Below are 21,524 nucleotides of genomic sequence, written 5' to 3'. Positions count from 1 at the left end.
AAGAAACTAGGAAGCTATCAGTAATGTGAAACTCAAAATTTAAAATCCACTGAGATTATGGTTAAAAAAAAAAAAGGCATGGAATACTAAAAAAGAGCCACACTTGTTGTTAAGTATTAAAAGTTCACAGTAATTTAAACATTAAATAATATAAAACTGTTTATTTTTATAATTTCCAGAAACAAAAATGTAAGACGTGGCCTGAAGGACTGATCTACTAGAGGAAACAAGGCAGGATGGTGTTCTAGCATATGTATTCTTTTCCCCTTTTATGTATTACATGACTGTTACAAAAACACTAGGAAATACACAAAAATCGAAAAACGGGTTGGCCAAGAGGGCTCAGCAGGTAAGGGGGCTTGCCGCCAAGCCTGAAGATCTAAGTTCAATCCCTGGGATCCACAAGGCAGAAGACCCAATCCCCACAAGTTTTCCTCTGAACTCTCCACACGCGGTGTTAGGGGCCTCATAAAATCAACGTAGGGTGCTCACGACTGAGGCAAGACCCTCTCTCAGTGCCTAGGGAATCAGGAATGATGAGAAACATGGGGTTGGGAGATGGCAAACTTAGCCTGTCTGGGAAGCCTCAGCTCCTTGTACACATTTCAGTGGCTTTGTGTTTCACGGACCATTTGTCAGTATAGCTCAATATGACATGAGCAAGTAAAATGTAAAGTATTCACAAAAGCCAAGCTACCACTTGTACATTAAGCATTTGGGCAAAATAAAAAAAAAAAAATTAAGCACCTAAGGCAACAAAAGATATTTACCTTCCAATAGATAATTAAGTTTTTTCCATCAGAGCTCCACTCTCTCCAAGTATCCGGTGCCCTTGAAGGAACTAGGAAAGAGATTTACAAGTCAGAATTTGAAGACACAAACTGCAAGACAGTGGACGGTATCCGTGACTAACATGGGGGTGCTTGGAACTTCACTCTAGGGTAGCTAGAATTATCCATAACGTGTGGCTTCCGTTTATCAAGTAAAGCAACAGAGAAGTGCTAAATGAAGCTCAGCTCTCAACTTCTACAGAACACAAGGGCCTAGAAAATGGGTTCAAGTCACTCTCCTGGCCACGTGACTGTCCCCGGGCATCTCCCTTTCTTGTTGCCTTCTATCTCCCCATTAATAATTAACCACATCACTTAACTCACTGGCTTCTGTGGTTATATGCCGCTTTCCATTGCTCCACTTGCTCCATTTCCAGAAAGTTTCGGCAGAACAACGCACCCGGAAAGTATAGGTAGTATATGGATTTAATTTGTCCACAGCCATAAGATAACTTGAATCCTCGGCTCCTTTGAATGTGGCATTCCGCTATTTGAAGACAAGTAAATAAATATAGGTGCTTATATGTATATACCATGTGTGTATGAATACATAATATGCCCATACACATTATACTTTTTGGTAAAAAAAAAAAAAGTCTACACTTATAACCTAATCCAACCACATGGCACACCAATTTGCAATTAGAACAGTCGAGTTTATGGTATTTTAATTCTTATGAAATACTTTGTCAATACAATTGTGTTCCATAGTGAATGAAAAGGAGTTCATGACTGCTCCTAGGTATGTATGGTTGAGAAGAAGGTTTTTACTGTAGATATGGGGGGTGGTGCACTGCCAGACTGAATAGCCTGGACATGGGGTTTGGGGGACGAGAGAGGAAGAGAAGAGAGAGGGAACAAAGACAGCACGTGGGAGCCAAGAGAGCATGCAGCCAAAATGGCTGCGTTATCTAGGAATAAGAGAAGCTAAGGGAAGGGAAGGGAAGCTCAGGGGCTAGAGAGGCTTAGGGTAGGGGGTGGGGCATGCCACCCAGGATGACTCTGTAGCAGATATTGTGGGTAGGGACTGAGTGAGTCTAGATACTTGCTCACAGTCTTTAATATGCTAATAGGTGCCACAGCCATAAGTTAAAGGAGGACCCATATGTCCCTTCTGCCAGAGATAAAGAGAATGACTTCTTTTAGAAGGAAGAACTATCTTCTTAAATCCCCGAAACAATGTTGGCTTTTGTCTAAATGCCAGTCTCTGGAAAAAGGATTTATCTCGGGACCTAACACATAGTAGCCAATAAAATACTGGGATGCATTTTTAATCTAATTATTAAATCTAAATAATAATGGTCAGTTAAATTATACAGATATTGTACTGATAATCAGTTAATAACTAGTGATCATTAAACTTTAACCCACTTTGGTAATAAGGGATGAACTTGAGGATTAAATACATTAGTCCATGGATACTGGAAATCATCCTGGAGGGAAATGGTATGGTTTATGCGTGTGTCTACATCACCTAAAGCCTCTAGGATGGTACTGAACATGTAGTAAATGACAAAAAAAAATTTCAATTAAAACAAGTAACATTAAAATGAAGCAATTTTACACAATTTGAGGATGAGTGTGCCAGGAAAATCTCAGAACTTCTAGCTGCTTGTTACAAAGTGGCTTTTCAGGTCACACTGTGCACTTCTGAATGCTTTTACAGAAACCAGTGAATTTCCAAATTAATGTTCAACTACAGAACCATTTATTTCAGAGTTACCACAAATTACAAAAGGGTACAGTATAAGCCAATCTAATTATTTTAAATGTATTTTTAAAAAGTCCTGTTTTGACTTATAATTACCAATTACAACCTGCTTCCACTGATGCACTTAATAATTTAAAATTCCCTTCTACTCTCTGGTGTCAGTTAGTCAAAGGCTACAGTCAAAGCTAATTCTTTTTTTTTTTTCTTTTCTTTTTTTTTGGTTTTTCGAGACAGGGTTTCTCTGTGTAGCTTTGTGCCTTTCCTGGAACTCACTTGGTAGCCCAGGCTGGCCTCAAACTCACAGAGATCCGCCTGGCTCTGCCTCCCGAGTGCTGGGATTAAAGGCGTGCGCCACCACCGCCTGGCCCAAAGCTAATTCTTAATCACAAAACTTACTGCATAGCAGCTATATATGCGTACTACACACTAAGCCTGAGAACGTTCGGAATAGCAAAAGTTGAACTTATAGTCTTTGCTGTCCAGTTTTATAATTGTTCCAAAGGCAAATTACAATGTTGCCATTACATTTGTATGGAAGGTCTTTGCTGGTTTAGTGCATCTCTGTAACAAATACTTTGAGAGTTCCTATGTGTCAGTTTGCTTTAAGTATTTTTGAAACCGAGAATCTCATTCATAATAACCAAAAGGAAAGTTTATAGGAGAATTTTACGTACCACTTCTTGTTCTGAATTAGCTTTATGAATTTCAATTTGACATAAGAGATTAATCTTGGCAAAATTTCCTGGTAAATGCCAGAAAAGTATAACAACTGTTGAATTGATGTCCTTCACTTTCAGCGAAACAGGCACATGAGGAGCAACTGTAAATAGGATCATAAAGATTAATGCTGTAAATGTTTAGGGTGAAAAGGTTTCCCTAGCAAGAACAATCCAGAACCGGAGTGTATGTGTATGTGGTAGGGGCAGAAGAGCAAAGGGGTTATCACTACTGCCAAAAAGCAATACAGTCTGTGTGGAGCCCACAAACCTTATTTTAGCTGTTGGTATCACACCAATGCTCTCAGAGAACCAACTGTGCTCAAGGTTTTTCATCTGGTGTTGGGAATACTAGGGGTGGGGAGATCAAAATACGTTGAAGAGACTTGTAGTGTACACGGAGAACGACAAATACAAAGAGTAACGGACAGCCATCTGTCCTACGTATGTGTGTGGTAATGATGCTGACTGCTACAGGACTTCCGTGTGGCTCAGGATCGGGGAGTCTTACAACGACTCTGAACTCTGGGGTACAAAGGAAGAACCATCCATCCACAGGGAAAAAGAGGGAAAAACTGAGGGCAGGCAAATGCAAGCAACAGCTTCAGCTACAAAATGCTGCCTTTTGACTCTAGGATGAAACAGGAACTAATGATGACAGGACGGAATAATAGATAAAAAGGAGGGGCTGGAGATAGGTCAGTGGTTAAGAGCACTTCCTACTCTTGCTGAAGCCCTGACTTCTGTTCCCAGCACCCACACTGGGTAGCTCATAACCACTTGTAACTCTAGCTACAGGGGAATCTGACTCCCTCTTCTGGCCTCTGCAGGTACATGCACGTAAGTGGTATACATAGCACATACCTACCCACATAAATAATACAAAATAAAAAAAAGCTTGAAAAAATTATAAAAAAGTAACAAGGAGGCAGTGGGACCCTCCCTCATTCCCTTGCCAGACTGATAAAGTACTTGTTTTTAGCACTTTCTTCCAAGAGTCTCTGTGAGGTCTCAGGATTGAGATGAGCCTGGCATGGAGTTAGTATATTTGTGCTGATGATGGGACAATCATAAAAAAAAACTACATGTATCTTATTTCTATTCTGAGCTACATGTTAGTATTGGCCAAAATAAAAAAAAAATCAGAAATCACTGATATAGAAAGACATTAATAACTAATAACAAACAATTTGGATGTCTCTCAGGGATATCATCTTCAGAAATGCCAGCCTCAAATCATTATACACTGTACAGTTTCATTTATAATAGACTCAAAATGACAAAGATGGGTTTGAAGAATGGGTAGCTGGTGCATTTGACAGAGAGACAGAAACAGGGACAGACAGAGCGACGGGGTGTATCTGTGTAAAGACACAGGCAGCCACCATCACACTGAGATACACACTGCCCAGACAAATGCAAAGTAACTTGCCCATATTGCCCCTCCAGCACGTGTAAACACACACTGAGTAAGTGCACACAAAACTGAGCACGCTGAATCATCTAGGTTAGCAGACAACCTTAGAACAATCTTACTGGTTTTCTTGTCACCACTGGGGAAAGACAGAAGGATTCACAAAGTTGCAACTCCTTATTTTTGCAATAACTTCTGAGCCAAAAAATATTGTAAAGTCAATATTTTAAAAAACTGTTCAAAAAAAGATGTCCAGAAATCAAGAATGAGTAGACAAAGCCATGTATAGTTTCCATCTAAATGACTCAAATTTTTACATCAACGGGAAAAAAATTGTCAAATTTGAAGGTATTCATTTTAATGCTTTAAGATAAAAATCATAAAACATATGAACTATAAAAGTGAAAAAACTCCAAAGAAAATAACCAATAAACACTAATCCCTGTAGTCACTTTCCATGAGTCCCAAGGTGTATCACATGTTATTTTTATTGTAGTTATTTATAGACACTGGGCTGGCAACAGGGACTCACCTCTTTCAGTTACATTGATGATTACTACCGATTCGGCCTGGCCCAGTGGATTCTGACCAGTCAGGGTGAAGTTATAGATCTCTTGGTCTGGAAGTACTGGGAAGACTAAACGATAACTTTCATTTGTAAGCGTGTCCGGTCTCTTATGTATGATGATTTTTCCCGAAATGCTGTCAGTTAAAAAGAAAAATAACTTCAGGATCATAAGACACAAATATTGAGGAGGGGGAAAAAAAACATGGCAAATTTCTACTAATCTTTGTAAGAAGTTTGTTTCCAATTAAAGACTGATCACAATATAGAAAATGACCGGGCATACGCCACCACCTTGACATCCTTTATCCGGGGCCCTTCCTGTGAGGCTTCGAATGGAGGAGGCACAGAATGGCAACTGTATGGTGGCCAACTGCAGTTGTTACAGGACAGAGGATGCCAACACAGCCTGGTCACTTGCATGGCAGCAGTGTACCAGACGCCCTATGGCACTCAACAAGCCCTTCTGAGGTTCTAGCCACCCAACGCTCTCTCTCCTGGCTACCATTACCTTTCAAATAAAGTGTAATCTGTTTCTCGTGGGCCCACCAGACCTGTTGGCCTCCCTGGATCCCAGGTACATATAATCTCTTTGAAATCATGTGTCTCAAAATTCAGCTTCTGGGGAACATCAGGCGGATCTAAAAGGAAAAAGAAAAACAAAGTAGTTACATATATTTTCTCCCAACCTGCAGTTTCATAGTATGTTAAATGAGATTTTGCATCACTCCCTTAAAATAATTTGCTGTTTATACATCTCCTCCTCTGAATAGTGCGGCAATTATCACTGTTTCTGCACGATGGGTTGTTACAGTTTGTATTGCATTAGAAATAGTAGGTTAAAATACTCTAAAGAGTGACTCTCCACTCTGGTGTGTAAACTCCCAACAGCAACTTGAGAGATGAACTAACTTTCCTTTTCCTTAAACTTGACCTCAAAGTCTTCCGAGTTAAGTCCCCAGAATCTACAGCTTGGAACGACTGTCATCTGGCATCTGTTTACACACTGTGATTGAGAAAGAAGTATCGAGCATGCCAAAAGTCATGGCAGATACAGAAACAATTCGATCTGCCTTTACTTTGGGGCAGAGAGAAAAGAAAAAGGTCAATTCTGGGAGGAAGGTGCAAAAACTTTAAAGTGATAGCTAAGAATGCCACAGCCTGACTGTAGAAACTGATCTCTCTAGTCATATGTCACCAAACATACACAGACACGGATCTATCCTAATGCTGTATGTACACAAATAGTTCTCATTTTCTGTGAGAGTTAAAAACTATGTGTTTGCCTGGTGAAATATTCTGTAAAAGTAATTTTGTTTTCCAAAGGAACTGAATTTTTCAAGTAGTACCTAGTTGTCAACCAAAATAGAATTTTTTCCGATACTCTCCCTAGAGGTCCTAGGAATGCTTTAAGTTTTTTGCTTATTAATACTGCATGTGTGCGTGACGGGTGCGGGCATTTGTGCTATGGAGCCTGTGTGGAAGTCAGAGGACAACTGGGTGGAGCTGCCCCTCTCCCTCTATCTTTATGTGGGTTCCAAGGACCACAGTCAAGTCACAGGATTGTGTGGTGAGTGTCCTCATTTGCTGAGATTTCACAGGCTCCTCCAATGACATTTTAGCTAATACTGAGGATAATTAGTGAATGTTTCACTGACAGTTTTATAATTAGACAATTAAATAAACATTGGTATGCTTATTTTGAAAGTTATTTTAAACCTAAGGCAAAATTACCCACCACTTTATTAAAATTACATGTGGAAATCTGGAATACATTTAGAATGATGATTATTTTAGGATGTGGAGTATGAACATTTAAGTAATCTATTTAAAGTCCAAATAATAAGAATAAATTAAAAAGAAATGGGGGTGTGACAGGAGAAAAAAATGAGGGGAAAATATTTGAAATGTATTGATTTTCTTATCAAACAAATTAACTTATAAAAGAATTAAATTGAGGTTAGGTAAATCTAGATACAAATTACCTGTTTTTAATGCAGCAGCAAACATAAAATGCAATTTTTTAAAAAGCTTTTAAGTGGGGCCATGGTGGCACACACCTTTAATCCTACCCTCTAGTAGAAGCAGGCTGATCTCTGTGAGTTCAAGGCCACCCTGGACTACCTAGGAATTCCAGGCCAACTAGGGATACACAATGAGACCATGTCTCCAAAACCCAAACCAAAGCTAAAGTAACATACAAAAACACCAAGTAGCTAGGAATAAATCAGCCAATGATATCCAAGGCCCTGCAGTGCTACAATAGTTTACTAAGTGACAAGAGAGAAATCACTAGAAGAGACTAAAGAAACATCAGAAAATCCTCCCAAACTGTCTCATGTGCCTTTAATCATGAGACCCAGAGACCAACCTTAGAACTTACAAATTCACAGTACCAGAAACAAGGACATCATTGCTGCAGGTGGCACCATACAGGAGGAGGTAGAAAGTTCAACATCAAAACTAAAAGTCCCAAACACGTAATTATCTGAGGACACTCTACACAAGCTGCATGGGCAGAGCAGCCCACCACTACAATATCTAGACACATTTTAGGCTTCAGGAGTGATCAATCACCTTAACAAAGGTCTTCCTGAGCAAGGGCATCCACAGTACAGGCAGACTACCTGAAGAATAAGACTTCTCACCCTTCATCTTCAGGTCATCCTCAAATATGCTACTTAAAGGTTGGGAAAGATACAGAATGAGATCAAAATCACCATAATATTTAAACCTGGGTACTTAAGAGGTTACATTGGTTAAATGGGAAACTAATTGTATGAAATTATTCCTAAGCGATATCCAATTAAGAAATACTACACATACTAAGGACTTTGAATCAACTTTGAAGTTAGGAATTTAAATTCAACTTCAGTTGCTAGATGTCTCAACCTTAATATGAAACTTAGAACTGACATAGAAATAGGTATGTAGGAAATAAAGTTCCAGGCTCCTATACAAGGGTTCTAGAGCCTTTGTATAGTATTTGCATTAATGACAAGGAAATATGGAAGAAAGAGAATCAGTTAGCAGAAAAGAGATTAAGGTTGGACGAGGGCCCACACAGGCTAGAAGGAACTATTTAACATGATATACTTACAGCCTGCAAAGACAACCGTTCCATACACATTATCGTCTGTTGTGAAAACCACATTTGTTCCACTGTTCTCAGAAACAGAAATATTCCGGATATGGATCGCAACACTTTCCCCATAAAGATGGATAAGAGTTTGAGGTGTACTGCCAATCTGTCCAGACTTCACTTTCGTTGGACTTACACAACAAAATGTTATGTCTGAGCCTGCAAGAATCACTTTGTCTTGAGGAAAAACAATGCTCTCAGAATTAGGAGTCCCTAGAAAGAAACAAGAGGAATTTCAGACATCTTTTCCACAAAACTATCTCTTTAGAATGTCTTTTTTGTCTTCTATTTTCAATTATTTATTTACTTACTTATTTTTATATGTGTGTGATGTATACATGTATTCATGTAGGTGTGTGCATGTATGGAGCAGAAGTTGACATGGGGTGTCTTTCTCAACGTTTCTCCACTTGACCTTTTGAGATGAGGGCTCTCACTGAAGCTGGGCCTCATCAACAAAGCTAGCCTGAAGAAAAAGCTCCAGGGATCTGCCTGCACCCAACCTTCCAGAACTAGGGTCGCAAATGTTACCACGCCCAGCTTAGGTGCTAAGGATTCAAAGTTGGGGGTCACAGAACTGCTTGAGTGGCAGGCACTTTACCTACAGAGCCCCTTATTTTTATTATTCTGAAACAAGGTATTATTCTGTAGCCTAGGTTTTCTTCTTTCTTTCTTTCCCCATGGAGCCAAGGCTAGCCTAAAGCTTGCAGCAATCCTCCTGTCTCTGCTGAACAGTCATAAGCCTGTTGACTCCTAAGATGAGCTGAAACTGGTTCAGTATCTACAGGATGTATCATAGATGTGAAATAACACAGGTCTCTCAGGTTTCTAACCAACAAGACACAGACAAGAAATGAAATTGTGGCCTTATTTACTTATCCAGGGACAGAAACAGATCACAGGTCAATCTGTTGATGGTCATAGGTTAATGTTTAAGGGTTTGTATAAACACGGAAAATATCACTCAATAGGCAAGTTTATTTCTTGGAAACTACCCTGTGTTTTTAGAGCAGATTTAGTTCTCATCAGCCAATAAGTCGGAAGCACTCTACATCCTAACCAGCAGCTGGTTCTTTAATCACAACTCTGCTGGTTAAGGTCATGAACCCCAGCTCCACGCCTAACAGCTGATCTTTATACAATGGCCTCTGGCCATCTTTCTACCCCTCACTCTTCCCTGCCATCTGGCTTCCACCTCCACTAATCTACTAGAGTGGATCACTGGTCCCATGTTTGATTCAAGGGCCCCTTCTGATTCATCATCCAAACTCCCTCCTCTCTTGGGTTCCACCATACTAAACTTTCTGGGCTACTCTTAGTCCTCAGGCTACTGGCCTTCCTTCAGTATTTCCATAGACAGGAGAGCTTCTAAGTGGAACCTTCCAAGCTTTCAATTCTCCTTTCCAGAGATACATTGGCCTTCAGATCATATACATATTTGTGATTCCCGAAGGGGCATCTCCAGCTACCTGTACCATGTCTCTGGATGCCAGATTGACATCTCCAACCTCTCTACTTCAGGCTCAGCATATTAAAGATGAAATTGTGCTTTCCTACCCAACTGGTTCCTATATTTTGCTTCTCTGTGAACAGCCTCCCCAGCCACCCAAAGTAACAGACACTGTGGGTTCAGCTTCTCTCTCTCCATAAGCACCTACTCCCCAAATCAGATTCTTCCTCTCACATCTCATCCCTCTTAGTTCTAAACTCAGCTGTACTGAGTTCTATTTACAGTGTCTTGCTCAATGGCCAGATTCTCCTTATTTACCCAGCTGCTTCCGGTCCTTCCTTATCTGATGTTGCTCCATAGAGTGTCCACCTGTAATGAACACCACACATTTTCTAGACCTCATTTTATTGTCACTGATGACCTTGGCCCCTCACTGTCAGCATTTTCCATCCATCTGTCAGAAGAGTTCTAGTTAACAGACAAATGACTTTTAGCACAGTCTTCTGGACCCAGGCTCAGACTTTAATCCACAGTTCTGGGGTAGCCACTTCAGGAGAACAAAGAACAGATTCGAACCCTTACTCTTGAGCCTTCTAAATTGTGAGGAGCAAGGATCTATAAAGGTAAGCTTACAAGAAACGGTCTTCAGCAGGCTCCAGTCACTCCACCCCTTAGAACCAGAGAACCGATGATAGTCAATGTACCATCTAATGCCCACAGAGTGAGGAGCACATTCCAAGGGCAGGTCTGAGGTCCAATTCCAGTGGTGAACTGTATCTTTACCATTTAGTGTTGTGTTGAATGACACCTAAAAATAAACACAAAATTATATTTCCAAATAGTGGTAGGTTCCGTCTTTCTCCAGGATAAACAAACAAACAGAAAGACCTCATAGGATATGTGTGCAATCAGCCCACAGAGGAATCTTATAAAAGTAAATGGTCTGCACTTTCGTACAATGGCCTGTTTTTTATAAAGCAGTGGGTTCTCAACCTTCCTAATGCTGTGACCCTTTAATACAGTTCCTCATGTTGTGGTGACCCCCAACCACAAAATTATTTTTGTTGCTACTTTACAATTGTAATTTGCTACTGTTATGAATTGTAATGTAAATATCTGATAAGTGGGATAGCTGGTATGTGATCCCTGTGATCTCAAGGGGTCATGACCTACAGGTTGAGAACCACCATTATTAAACTCTAACAAGAAAGTTAGACTAATACAAACATTATTCAGTTATGTTCTCTTATCGACAGTAGGTCCTACTGAATTACCATACAGGCGTTGACACTCATCAAAACATTCCACAAGCCAACTAAGGAAATATGTTGCTATAGAAATGATTTCCAAAGTCTCATAGACGAAAAACTGTATCTCGAAGAAGTAAAGCCAAAGAGAAGGACCACACATAGAGAAAACAGAGCAAAAGGCAGGTGGGAAACCGGAAAAACAAGACAACCAGAAAACTAGTGTGACGGCCCATTTCCTCAAGGAGAAAGGTTCGAAGAAAAAAGGAAAAAAAAAAAGAATGGGAAACCAAAGGAATAAAATGAGTTCCTAGGGTAACAGGTTAGACTATAGTGATGTAGTGAGACCCTCGGTGCTCAGCAATGTGGGCGGAGCTACATCTACACCGGTAAGGAGGCGAGTATTACCTTCAAAACCTTGATCAAACTTCCCAACCTGCAAACTACATCTATTTAAACGAGCAACCCTGCACAAGACACGCTGTGTCTGCCTTTCTCTTGCTAGCCTTTCACACTTCCAAAAGCAACAGCTGAGACTTCCAATTGTCACCTTCTTCATCATAATAGCAGGCGTGTTAATCTTCGGACAATTAAAGTTAAAACCACTGCCTCGGCGATTTACCACGCTGCTATAAAAACGCCATCCGCGTCTAGAGAGGAGGGCCGCAGATAGATTTACACACAAAGACAAACAGAAAAAAGAAATACCTCGTATATTGGAACACTCTAAGGACATTCATATGACCCACAGAGAAATTGGTATTGAATTGATTAAGTAGAAAAAGAAAACTTAGTAAGATACAAGAGGTTCCACAGAAAAGGGAAGGTTGAAACTAGTATTTATATAACTGTAATACTAAGAATATCAGCCCACCTGTAATAGTTCAACTATATCTGAAGAAGTTAGGAAAGTGGGGTGGGAATGAAGAGAGGAAGGAACCAGGGAGCCAGGAGGCCAGGAGGCCAGGGAACCAGAGACATGATGAGTTAGTAAAAGAAAGAAGAAAGGCCTCCCATCTTCCACTGGGGCAGTTAATGAAACCCTGCTGAAAACTATAAAGAAATAGCAATGTAAGTATGTTATTTGGGAGAATAGAGAGAATTAATGGAAAGGATCAGCTAATGGAGTTAAACACAGCTGTAATCTAGCAGTAGGAAGGTTGAGGTGGGAGTATTGTAAATTACAGTGGTGCCCGGTCTCAGTATACAAATACAAGCTTGTTCCGAAGGAGAGACAAGTGGGAAATGGGGGAAGAGCAGTTCTGGACAGCTCAGGGCCTCCCTCTACCCATCTTGGGGTGTATGGAACACTGTCTGTAGTTGTATACAGTATGTGCCTGAAATAAAACACCACTGCTTAGCACTCCTCTCATGCTGGTATCCACATGCCGCCTGTCCGGCTTTTCATACCTGTCCCTCTGTCTTAGAATAAGAATAAAGTAAGTGTAAGTCATAGAAAACCACTGAAATAGCAATTGGAGAGAGGAAGAAAGGAAAAGTACTGGATATAACGATGTTTCAGACTGGTAACTTAAAGCTTGCTGATTTCTCAATTATTTTATTGTTATTATGGGTAAATGTTTTAAATATTTATTTTATGTATAATAGTAGACAAAGATAACAGATTGAATAAAATAAACTGAAAATAAGCTTTAATTTCATGTATGCAAGGATGTGTGTATTTAAAAGGCTGGGCATTTATTGTATCCAAATGGTAGAATGAGGGAATAGCTCTCCCTTAATTTCTTAAACTTTCTATTACACAAGCGATTTTTTAAAAATTATTTCTATTGTTTTTTTTTATTATTATCTGTGTGTATATGTAAGTGTGGGCACACATTTGCCACAGTGTATATGTGGAAGTCAGAGGACAACTTCCAGAATTCGGTTCTCTTTCCACTATAGGTTACAGGGATCAGACTCCAGCAGTCAGACTCATGCTTATATGGCTCATGCTTTCATCCCCAAGCTATCCCGCCAGCCCACGAGTGGTTTTTAAAGAACCCTGAAAGATATACGATGTATTTCTTCAATAACCTCCGAACTCGGGGGTGCCGCCTGGAAAGCTTTAAAAGCTGTGAGGTTTCTTTAGTATCCCGGGGAAATGTATTTTTGTCCCAACTTACTAATTTGATGGGTTCCGCACTCGTATTCTGGAGGACCTTAATTTCCCAGGTGGCATTCGAGGGGTGTGGCAGGGCAGAACCTCCGTCATTCCACTTCAGGAGTAACGTGGAGGTCGAGAAGTTAGCAGACAAACTCAAAATCTCAGGAGTCGCTGGAAATAAAGCTTCAAATAGGAAAAGAAAAGCAAAAACTTTTAGTCAAGTAAGTAATGGATCTTTCATACTGTACTTCAATTTATCAGTGACTTCTAAACGGGGGCAGGGGGAGAGGGGGAGACAAAAACACACAACACGTTTTTATTTGTACAGCCAGCTCCCGGTGATTAACCGGACAAACCTGAGAAAACCATCAGCTGGCTGCTTCAAAGACCTAACACATTTCCCACTGCAGAGAGCAGCAGGGTCCCCACAATACTCCAGTGTTACCTCCTCCTCCTCCTCGCAGGAGACCTGCAAGAGAGCAGTGAAGAAAAATGGACCGCTGGGAAAGGGTCTATGTGCTCTCGCAGCTTCTCACTTGTCTCCCAGCAGCTGAGCCCCTCATATGAGGAGACACCACCCACTTAAAGAATTCAGAGGGCTGCTCCAAGCTGTGGGTGTCATTCAACACCAGAGACTGTTCGAATGCTCTTGGCACCGAGCGCAGAAGCCAAAGGCTAACTGTGAAGAGGGGCGGCGGACAAGGAGCTGGGAGAGGCTGACTCGGCAGTGTTCAGCACAGTGTGCAGGGGCCTGCGATAGACACAAGCCGATCAGCCGGGCCAGTGCTGGAGAAATCTTGGCTGGAGCCGGAGGCTATGGGTTATAATGTCAAATAAGGGAAAAGACAGAAATCTGCTTGGAAGAAACAACTGGATCGGGGGAATGAAGGAGTCGCCATGAGGAGAGTGAAATAATGAAGATTTCTCCCCGAGGTCCCCACAAGCTCCCAGGAAGCAGCAGAAAGGAAATGGCACGAAAGGCCATGGGACGATGCCAGCTGTTGGCTGGGGATGGCAGCGCCAGGAAGGAGAGAGGCGGGCAGAATGTTCTGCCGTCTGCTCTGGGAGAACAACCAGCGGAACCAATGTATGGAACCCTGAGGAGCTTGCTGGGTGGGGCTGAAGAAAGGAATGTGGCCACAGATATAAAGGCTTTAAGGAGTTGGTCACACCAGCAAGAATCAGAGATGGAAAGAGCTCAAAGTGGAGGAAAAGAGATGAAACGCAGGACCACGGAGCTGAGAAGCAGCAGGTGTCAAACCGTCCAAAGAAGACAGCGTTGGGGGAGAAGGAAGGCATGCATACAGACAGGGGCGAGGGGATGGTTCCTTTGTACAGCTGCTTTTCTGCTGCTGTGTTCAAACACCTTGGCCAGGGCAACCCGTAGAAGGAAGGATTCATCCGGGCTCACTGCAGGAGGTTTGGGAAGGCTAGGGCTCTCATACTAAATTATAGAAAGTAAAAGATACCTCAAGAACTTGGGCATGGGGGAAGGGAAGCTGTAAGTGAAATGAGGTATCAGGAAAAGTAATCCTCATGTCTTCAAAACCCCAGCCCACCGCACATGACCAAAAGCCTCAGATCAGCGGGGAATGAGATCCACGTGTGACCTCGTCCATGAAACTTGGGTTCGCCAGGGGCAGAAACAGAGCTACAGATGTTCTTGCAAGATTCTTCCTCCAGTGTTAGGCATGTGAAGATAAGTTAGAGGAAGTCCAGAGACGTGCCCTTTCTTCTCTCGCTTCTAGTCATTTCTTATGAAATTCAAGGGCCACTAAATAAAGTCACGGTAAGTGAGAAACCGCAGGAGTAAATGTTTAGGGTAAGTTGGCTGGCTGCCAAACACAGGGGGAAAAACAGCAGAATAAACCATTATTCATCTGTCGGTCTTGGAGCCTAAAAGTAAGTTTGTAAAATTTTGTCTTATTAAAATCTGCTGCACACAGCATTTTACACCAGACTTAATATTTAGAGCCCTCCGTGATCTGTGGTGTGTGGATTTAAAGTCTGCACTATGTAACCAAGTCAGCTGCATGGAGCACACTTCACAGAGAACCCCGAAGTAGAAGCTGCATGAGAAGGTGAGCACATGAGTAAATGAGAAGCACAAAGTGGAGCTGGTGCCGAGGGAGGGCTGGTTCAGGGGCCAACATGATCAGGACAGAGCTGACAGCATCCAAGGGTGATTCAAACTATTAGTGTAGTGACTTCAACACGACGAAATGGCATCCTGAACTGTAGCAGTGACAACCCAGGAAGGACGCTTTTTTTCCTACAACTAACACTAAATGCCTTTTGACACGCCATACAGAAACCTACCACTGTAGAAGCTTCCAAAAATACAAACAATATATGAATGGAATTGAAAAGAAGCCACCATATAATAGGGCAGACAATGCCCCAACCAGACATATTATGCCAACAAGTAAGTAAAACCTCCAATTCTAGAACTGGGTTATATCTTATTGAGTCATTGGCCAAAGAAGTCCCACACCCACCACCCCAAACATCACAGACTATTGCCAACTCTATTGGTTACCCTCATAATGAGATGGCAAGGCCCCAATGCTGAAGATACAACTTCCTTATGTCATAGAACATGGGGAAATTGAGCTGTACCCAACTAGAAGTTTCACCCCTACTAACTAGCATTTGTGGTACTGGAAGATACTTTTGCACACTACTGGAGGAGAAAAGTAATCATAAATTTCCAAGTACAAGACCTGTGACCTACAACAGCAACCTACCTGCAAGATACTCTGGTACATTAGTGGCACAAAGGTTATAGGAGTAACCAACCACATTCTGATTGGAATTTTAAGGCCTACTCCATGAGATGGAACCCATACATGGCATTCTAAAGTGGCAAAGAACCTGAGACTAGGTAAGTCACGGACCTAGGGAAAAACCTACCACTATTATTCTCCTAAGGATCATGGCAATAAAACGACTTATTGCTATACCCATAGATGAGAGCACTGCTCAATGCTCATCAGAAAAGCTTCTTCTTGCGGTAGATAGTAATTAACACAGAGACCCACAACTGGACAATGTTCAGAGAGTGAGAAATTTTGGAGCACTCAGTACTAAATGGGATGTCTTTATCAAACCCCTCCCCACAAGGATCGGGGATCTATGTAAAAGCAGAGGCAGAAAGACTGTATAAGAACCGGAAGTGGTGGACTGGCTGAAGAAAACACCATCTTCCAGACACAACAGGACGGAAGCATGTATCAAGTCAGAGAGTGACCACATGCATGGGATCTGCACAGGTTCACACTAGACAAGATCCCAGCACTGAGAAGGGGAAGTAGACACAAAGCCCCACCCCCTAATCAAGAAGCTATTTGCAACTGATACTGGATGGGAAAGGGGAAACCAGTGTTCTCCAGTGGAGTGTCACTGGGGATATCACCCACACCCCGGGGCAGGCTCCAGGTCCAGGAAGAGTTGTCCAAAACAGAATGGACTCCATGTCTTTTGTGCGCTTTGGGAGATTTGTTTTGATTTCTTTTTTTCTTTTGTTTGTTTGATTTTTGAGAGAGATAGAGAACACAAAAAAACATGAATTAGGGTGAGCAGAAAGGTGGTGATCTGGGAAGACTTGGGGGAGAAGAAAGATGATCCAAATACATCGTTTGAAAAAGTATTTTTAAATAAAACATTTCAATATGTAGAGCAAAAAGAAGAAAGAAAAGATCCTTCCTTTCCTCAGAAATCCATGTAATTTACTCTTTAGCAGGTGGGTGACTGCAAAACATAGGTCACCCTCCCTATTTCCACTGAGGGACAGTGAAGGCCATGATTACAAATGAAAGGATTTCAGAGGGAAAAACCCACTCTTCCTCCCCTTCTCCTCATAACAGCAAAGCAAGCTGCCCAGGGGCCGCATGAACTGCAGTCTACCTGTCATTTGGACCAAAACAGACATCCGAGGACAATTTTAACTTGCTCTCTAAAAACTCAGAACTGACCATATAGAAAGAAATTTAAATTGTAAAATGTCCTGGATAGCACCCCCCTCCCCGCCCCCTCCCCCACACAGAGACCAACACACATGTGCAGGTCAGAGGACAACTTGGGGAATCTATTCTCTCCTTCCTCTCTGCCATGACTTGGGAGACTGAACTCCAATTGCCAGGTCCGCATGGCAAATGCTTTACCTCCACCAGCCAGCAGTCAAGAGCGACTGTGTCGGGAGAGCCTCTGTTATTATTCTTTCCAATGCCTAGGTTGACAGAGATCTTCCCTAAGACAGAACCACTCCCCAGAACTAGAGTTAGCTTGCTTTCCTTCTTACCACTGCCTGTAAGTCAGTAGCCTTCTACGGTTCATCATGTTATTACAACGCCACCCTATCACTGGTCACAAACTAACGAAACTCTTTGCTGCCATGTGAGAAACCCGTGAATGTCAAGTTCCATCTCTGTCTCCCTAAGTTGTCTCTGTGCTTCCTGTATACCGGTGGCCAATGTCCTAGCTGTTCAAATACCTGTGCACAGGGCAGAGCACAAAGTCCCTGTCCCTTCCCTCAAAGGATATACTTCCTGTGGAGAAGACACATGGTACACATCTAACATACACATTGGACTACGAATTCAATTGAGGGAAATTGCCACAAAGAACTACAGCATGCGCCGGGCGGTGGTGGTGTATGCCTTTAATCCCAGCACACGGGAGGCAGAGCCAGGCGGATCTCTGTGAGTTCGAGGCCAGCCTGGTCTACAGAGCGAGATCCAGGACAGGCACCAAAACTACACAGAAAACCCTGTCTCGAAAAACCAAAAACCAAAAAAAAACAAAAAAACAAAAAAAAAAAACTACAGCATGCCCAAATGTGAGTGAGCAGTGAGTGGGATGGGGTCACCTTTGGGGCAGCCAGAGGCTACACTCCTAGAACAAAGCACACCCGAGAAATGCCGGGACATATGCAGGCATCGAGGCAAAGTAAGCCAGGCCAGTAACTAAGTGAGGGAAGGACCTCAGCGTCACCTACTGTGGCTGGAAGACACGTTTGCTTCCTTCCTCAGCAAGGACACTGAGTGAGTGGAAGCAGCAACATAAAATGAAATTCAAATAATCACAGGTTTGCGCCAGCTCCCCAGCACCACGGTATTAACAGTGACTTCGTCCCATTTGAAACTAATTTCCAGCCAGCGTGGAGACAAAAACCTCTCCTCCTGATCCTCGGAGCCTGGGGCTGGAAATCACCAACTCAAGGCCAGCTGAGATACATAGCAAGCTCTCGTCTCCAAGACCAAAAGCAAGTGCCCGCGATGATAATGAATCAAACAACACTCTCTTTTAAATACTTACAAACATCTTTTTCATTCAGCGTGACTTTACTTTGAAAGCCATTTATGTAATTTATGGTTACGTCATGATCGCCAGGTAAAAGAGCTGGAATTTTAATGTTTGTTGTCTCTAATCGACGGCAAGAACGGAGCCTGTGAGGAAAGAGATGGAACTTTAAATAGCAGATAAACACAGGGCCGTGCTCACAAAAAACTGACTAGCGTAACAAGCCCTAGAGAATACCCTACACCTTTGTGTAGTGTTGGGTTGTATGTACTATATGCTAAAACCAAACAGAGGAGTTCATGGTAACAGGAGGAAAAGTAACCAGAGAGCACAGGCAAGCAGAGGTGGTTCTCTGAGGAACCTTGACGTCTTGGCACTGTTCAAATCCCACCTCAGCCTTGCCAGGGCAGCCTCAGCTCCACATGCTGTTCCCTTCAGCACAGAAGATGAAGGGACCATCACACTAGAGGCAGGGCTCAGCAGAGGCCGGGGGGAAGAAGAAAGACTGGACACAGAGGTCCTTTTGCACACACCCTCTCTTCTTACCCACGGCTCTGCGTGGAGTCAGGGTTTTCTCTAACAAAACTTCCCTTGGCTTTAGAAAGGTCTCTAGTCCCCTCTGGACCGAAGAGTCTCGCAGACAACCGCTGTTCTCTTCTCTGGTTTCACAGTCCTTGTTTCTCTGTGGGCCGTATTTCCATTCTTACTTTTACTAATAAGAACTTCCCAGGCCTCACCGGGCGGTGGTGGCGCACGCCTTTAATCCCAGCACTTGGGAGGCAGAGCCAGGCGGATCTCTGCAAGTTCGAGGCCAGCCTGGGCTACAGAGTGAGCTCCAGGAAAGGCACAAAGCTACACAGAGAAACCCTGTCTCGGGGGGGGGGGGGGGGGGGGGGGGGGGGAGAACTTCCCACTGATGACAACCCTCTCTCATTATTTGCTTAGACTTTGGACTTGACCCTCCAGGCTTGCTTCTTTGACTTATGACCCGAAGCCATCAGGAGTCTCTAAACCACTCCATTTCGTGAATTCATCGGGGGTACGACGTCTTGCTCTCTTTCTGCAAAGGAAGCTGCCCTTGTGTTTTCTGTCACATTCCATGGTCTCTGCTCCTTTGAAAGTCACGTTCCGCTTCAGTCAGCAAGCTGCCCACAGTACTGCTGTGACTTGTGAGCCCCTGGTGAGCAGGACCTAAGTTTCTTCCCAGTGTGCCACAGCCAGCCTTCATACCCAGGGTTCCAAGATCTCCTCCCCTGGACTCCCTGTAAGACTGTCCTCTGCCCCTCTGAGAACAAGGAATGGCCGTGTGACTTTACGTGGCCAGAAAAGTCTGAATCAGAGTCACAGTTACCCACTTCAGGAAGAAAGTTCTAAAAGTTAGCATAAACTTTACCTCTTCTCTTCCCTTCCAACAACCTCCTAATACAAAGAGGCTTGCGGTGGAAATCCCAGCTGACATCAGAACATAAGCAGAAAACAGCACTTCATTTTCATGAGCAAAACATAGGGGTTTGAAGGCTGTTTCTGCAACCCTACTCCAACTCCTCTTAACTGATAAATCATCCCAGTGCTTGCAATAATACTTAGAAAATGCACACTGAAGGAGAACATCTAACTGTGTTTAAACGCATTATGTCCGCTTATATCAGGACCACTTGTTAGCAAACTGGGACTTGGGGAAAAGCTTGCTGTGATAAGTGATTCATTGTCTGGCTGGGATTTTGGAAAAGCTGGGGGCACTGTGTAGGCCTCCACTCTACTGTTAAGCCCACTCAAGATTTACTTGAGCTATAAGGAGATGTTGAGAGCCTTCCCCTACCTCCCAAGACCCATTTCACATGGACCCACTGCTTACTGGACATTGCCAACCAGCTAGGAGAACTTATCTCCAAGACTCTTGAGGAGCCAGACTTATTAGCCATCTGACAAGATCTGGCCAGTGTCAGCCTAAGGGTTTTGTGGGACTTCTTATGAGTCTTCTAAAAAGAAAACCATCCTTCCTTTCTTCAAATGCAGGGTTGCTTCTCATGCATCACCTTGAACCATGAGATTGCAGGCAAAAGATGGCAAAGGAAACAGCCAGCAAGGACAAGCTCATCAACAACTGTGCCAGCCCTGAACTGCCCACACCCAGGCCACGTCCCTGAGAGTCAACATCTGTGTGTGGAGCTGCTGTCCCTGTTGCTGGCATTTTTCTGTCAGACACAGACTTAGATGTGACAGAGGCAGACACCGGCTTGGAGTTGACCTGTACAGCACCCTGAGCAGATCAGTACACTGTGCGTGGTGCTCCACTTTCACTCTGCATACAACGAAAGAAACCAACTTTTGGCCAGAGGACTTTTGTTTCCATCTAGACTAGTGGGAGACTTAGAATTTTTAGGAAATAGAAGATTGAGTGAAAAACATCCTTTAAAGATCTAGGAACAAAACGGTCACAGTCTAAAATAGCCAGGGAGGAAGCTGTGGATTGCAGCTTTGGATGAACCCCAGGGTTTCATTACCTGTCTTTAAAACAAACTTCTTTAACAGTTCCGGGGCTGACCCCAAAGAGTTCTGTCCATGCGCAGTCCCACACCTGCATATTGTTGGTTGTACATTTGAAATCTTCAGTTGCCCCTACAGGAGGAAAAACAACATGTACATGTACAATACAGAGCACACAGAGGGACTCTCTCGAGGACACTGTTCTCGGGGACACTGTGAGCGTCTCAGTGGTGAGAAAAGGACTCTCTGGGCCTACGAAGAAAGGATCTCAGCCGTAGCATACTACTTTATAGCTGTTTCTTTCTTTTTTTTTTTTCCTGGAGCTAAGGATCGAACCCAGGGCCTTGCACTTGCTGGGCAAGCCCTCTACCACTGAGCCAAATTCTCAACCCTACAGCTGTTTTTTTAACTCTTCTTTTTGTGGTTTTTTTTTTAAAGAATATATTTTTAAATTTCTTAAGTTATAATACAACCATATCACTACCCCCTTTCCTCACCTCCCTCTAAACCTTCCCAAGTATCTTCCCCTTGCTCTCTTTCAAATTTATGGCCCC

The 21,524-nt window shown here is 42.8% G+C and overlaps 1 protein-coding gene across 1 annotated transcript in view; it reads right to left on the bottom strand.

Annotated features, from left to right (window-relative positions):
* Positions 1-21,102, bottom strand: part of Lifr (LIF receptor subunit alpha) — a gene marked incomplete at its 5' end in the record, with an annotated part of 38,515 nt that extends 17,413 nt beyond the window's left edge. Inside the window, 10 exons of the mRNA XM_059253146.1 lie at positions 771-841; positions 1,155-1,317; positions 3,216-3,361; positions 5,204-5,373; positions 5,748-5,877; positions 8,337-8,591; positions 10,462-10,636; positions 13,202-13,365; positions 18,499-18,629; positions 20,988-21,102. Of these exons, the coding sequence (XP_059109129.1) occupies positions 771-841; positions 1,155-1,317; positions 3,216-3,361; positions 5,204-5,373; positions 5,748-5,877; positions 8,337-8,591; positions 10,462-10,636; positions 13,202-13,365; positions 18,499-18,629; positions 20,988-21,102 (1,520 nt within the window). The remainder of the gene's footprint in view (positions 1-770; positions 842-1,154; positions 1,318-3,215; positions 3,362-5,203; positions 5,374-5,747; positions 5,878-8,336; positions 8,592-10,461; positions 10,637-13,201; positions 13,366-18,498; positions 18,630-20,987) is intronic.
* Between the last annotated feature and the right edge of the window lie 422 nt (positions 21,103-21,524).

Source organism: Peromyscus eremicus, unplaced genomic scaffold, assembly GCF_949786415.1.
Source record: "Peromyscus eremicus unplaced genomic scaffold, PerEre_H2_v1 PerEre#2#unplaced_2347, whole genome shotgun sequence".
NCBI lineage: Eukaryota > Metazoa > Chordata > Mammalia > Rodentia > Cricetidae > Peromyscus > Peromyscus eremicus.
The sequence above is the reverse complement of the archived record's forward strand: the minus strand, read 5'-3'. Positions and strand labels throughout refer to the sequence as shown.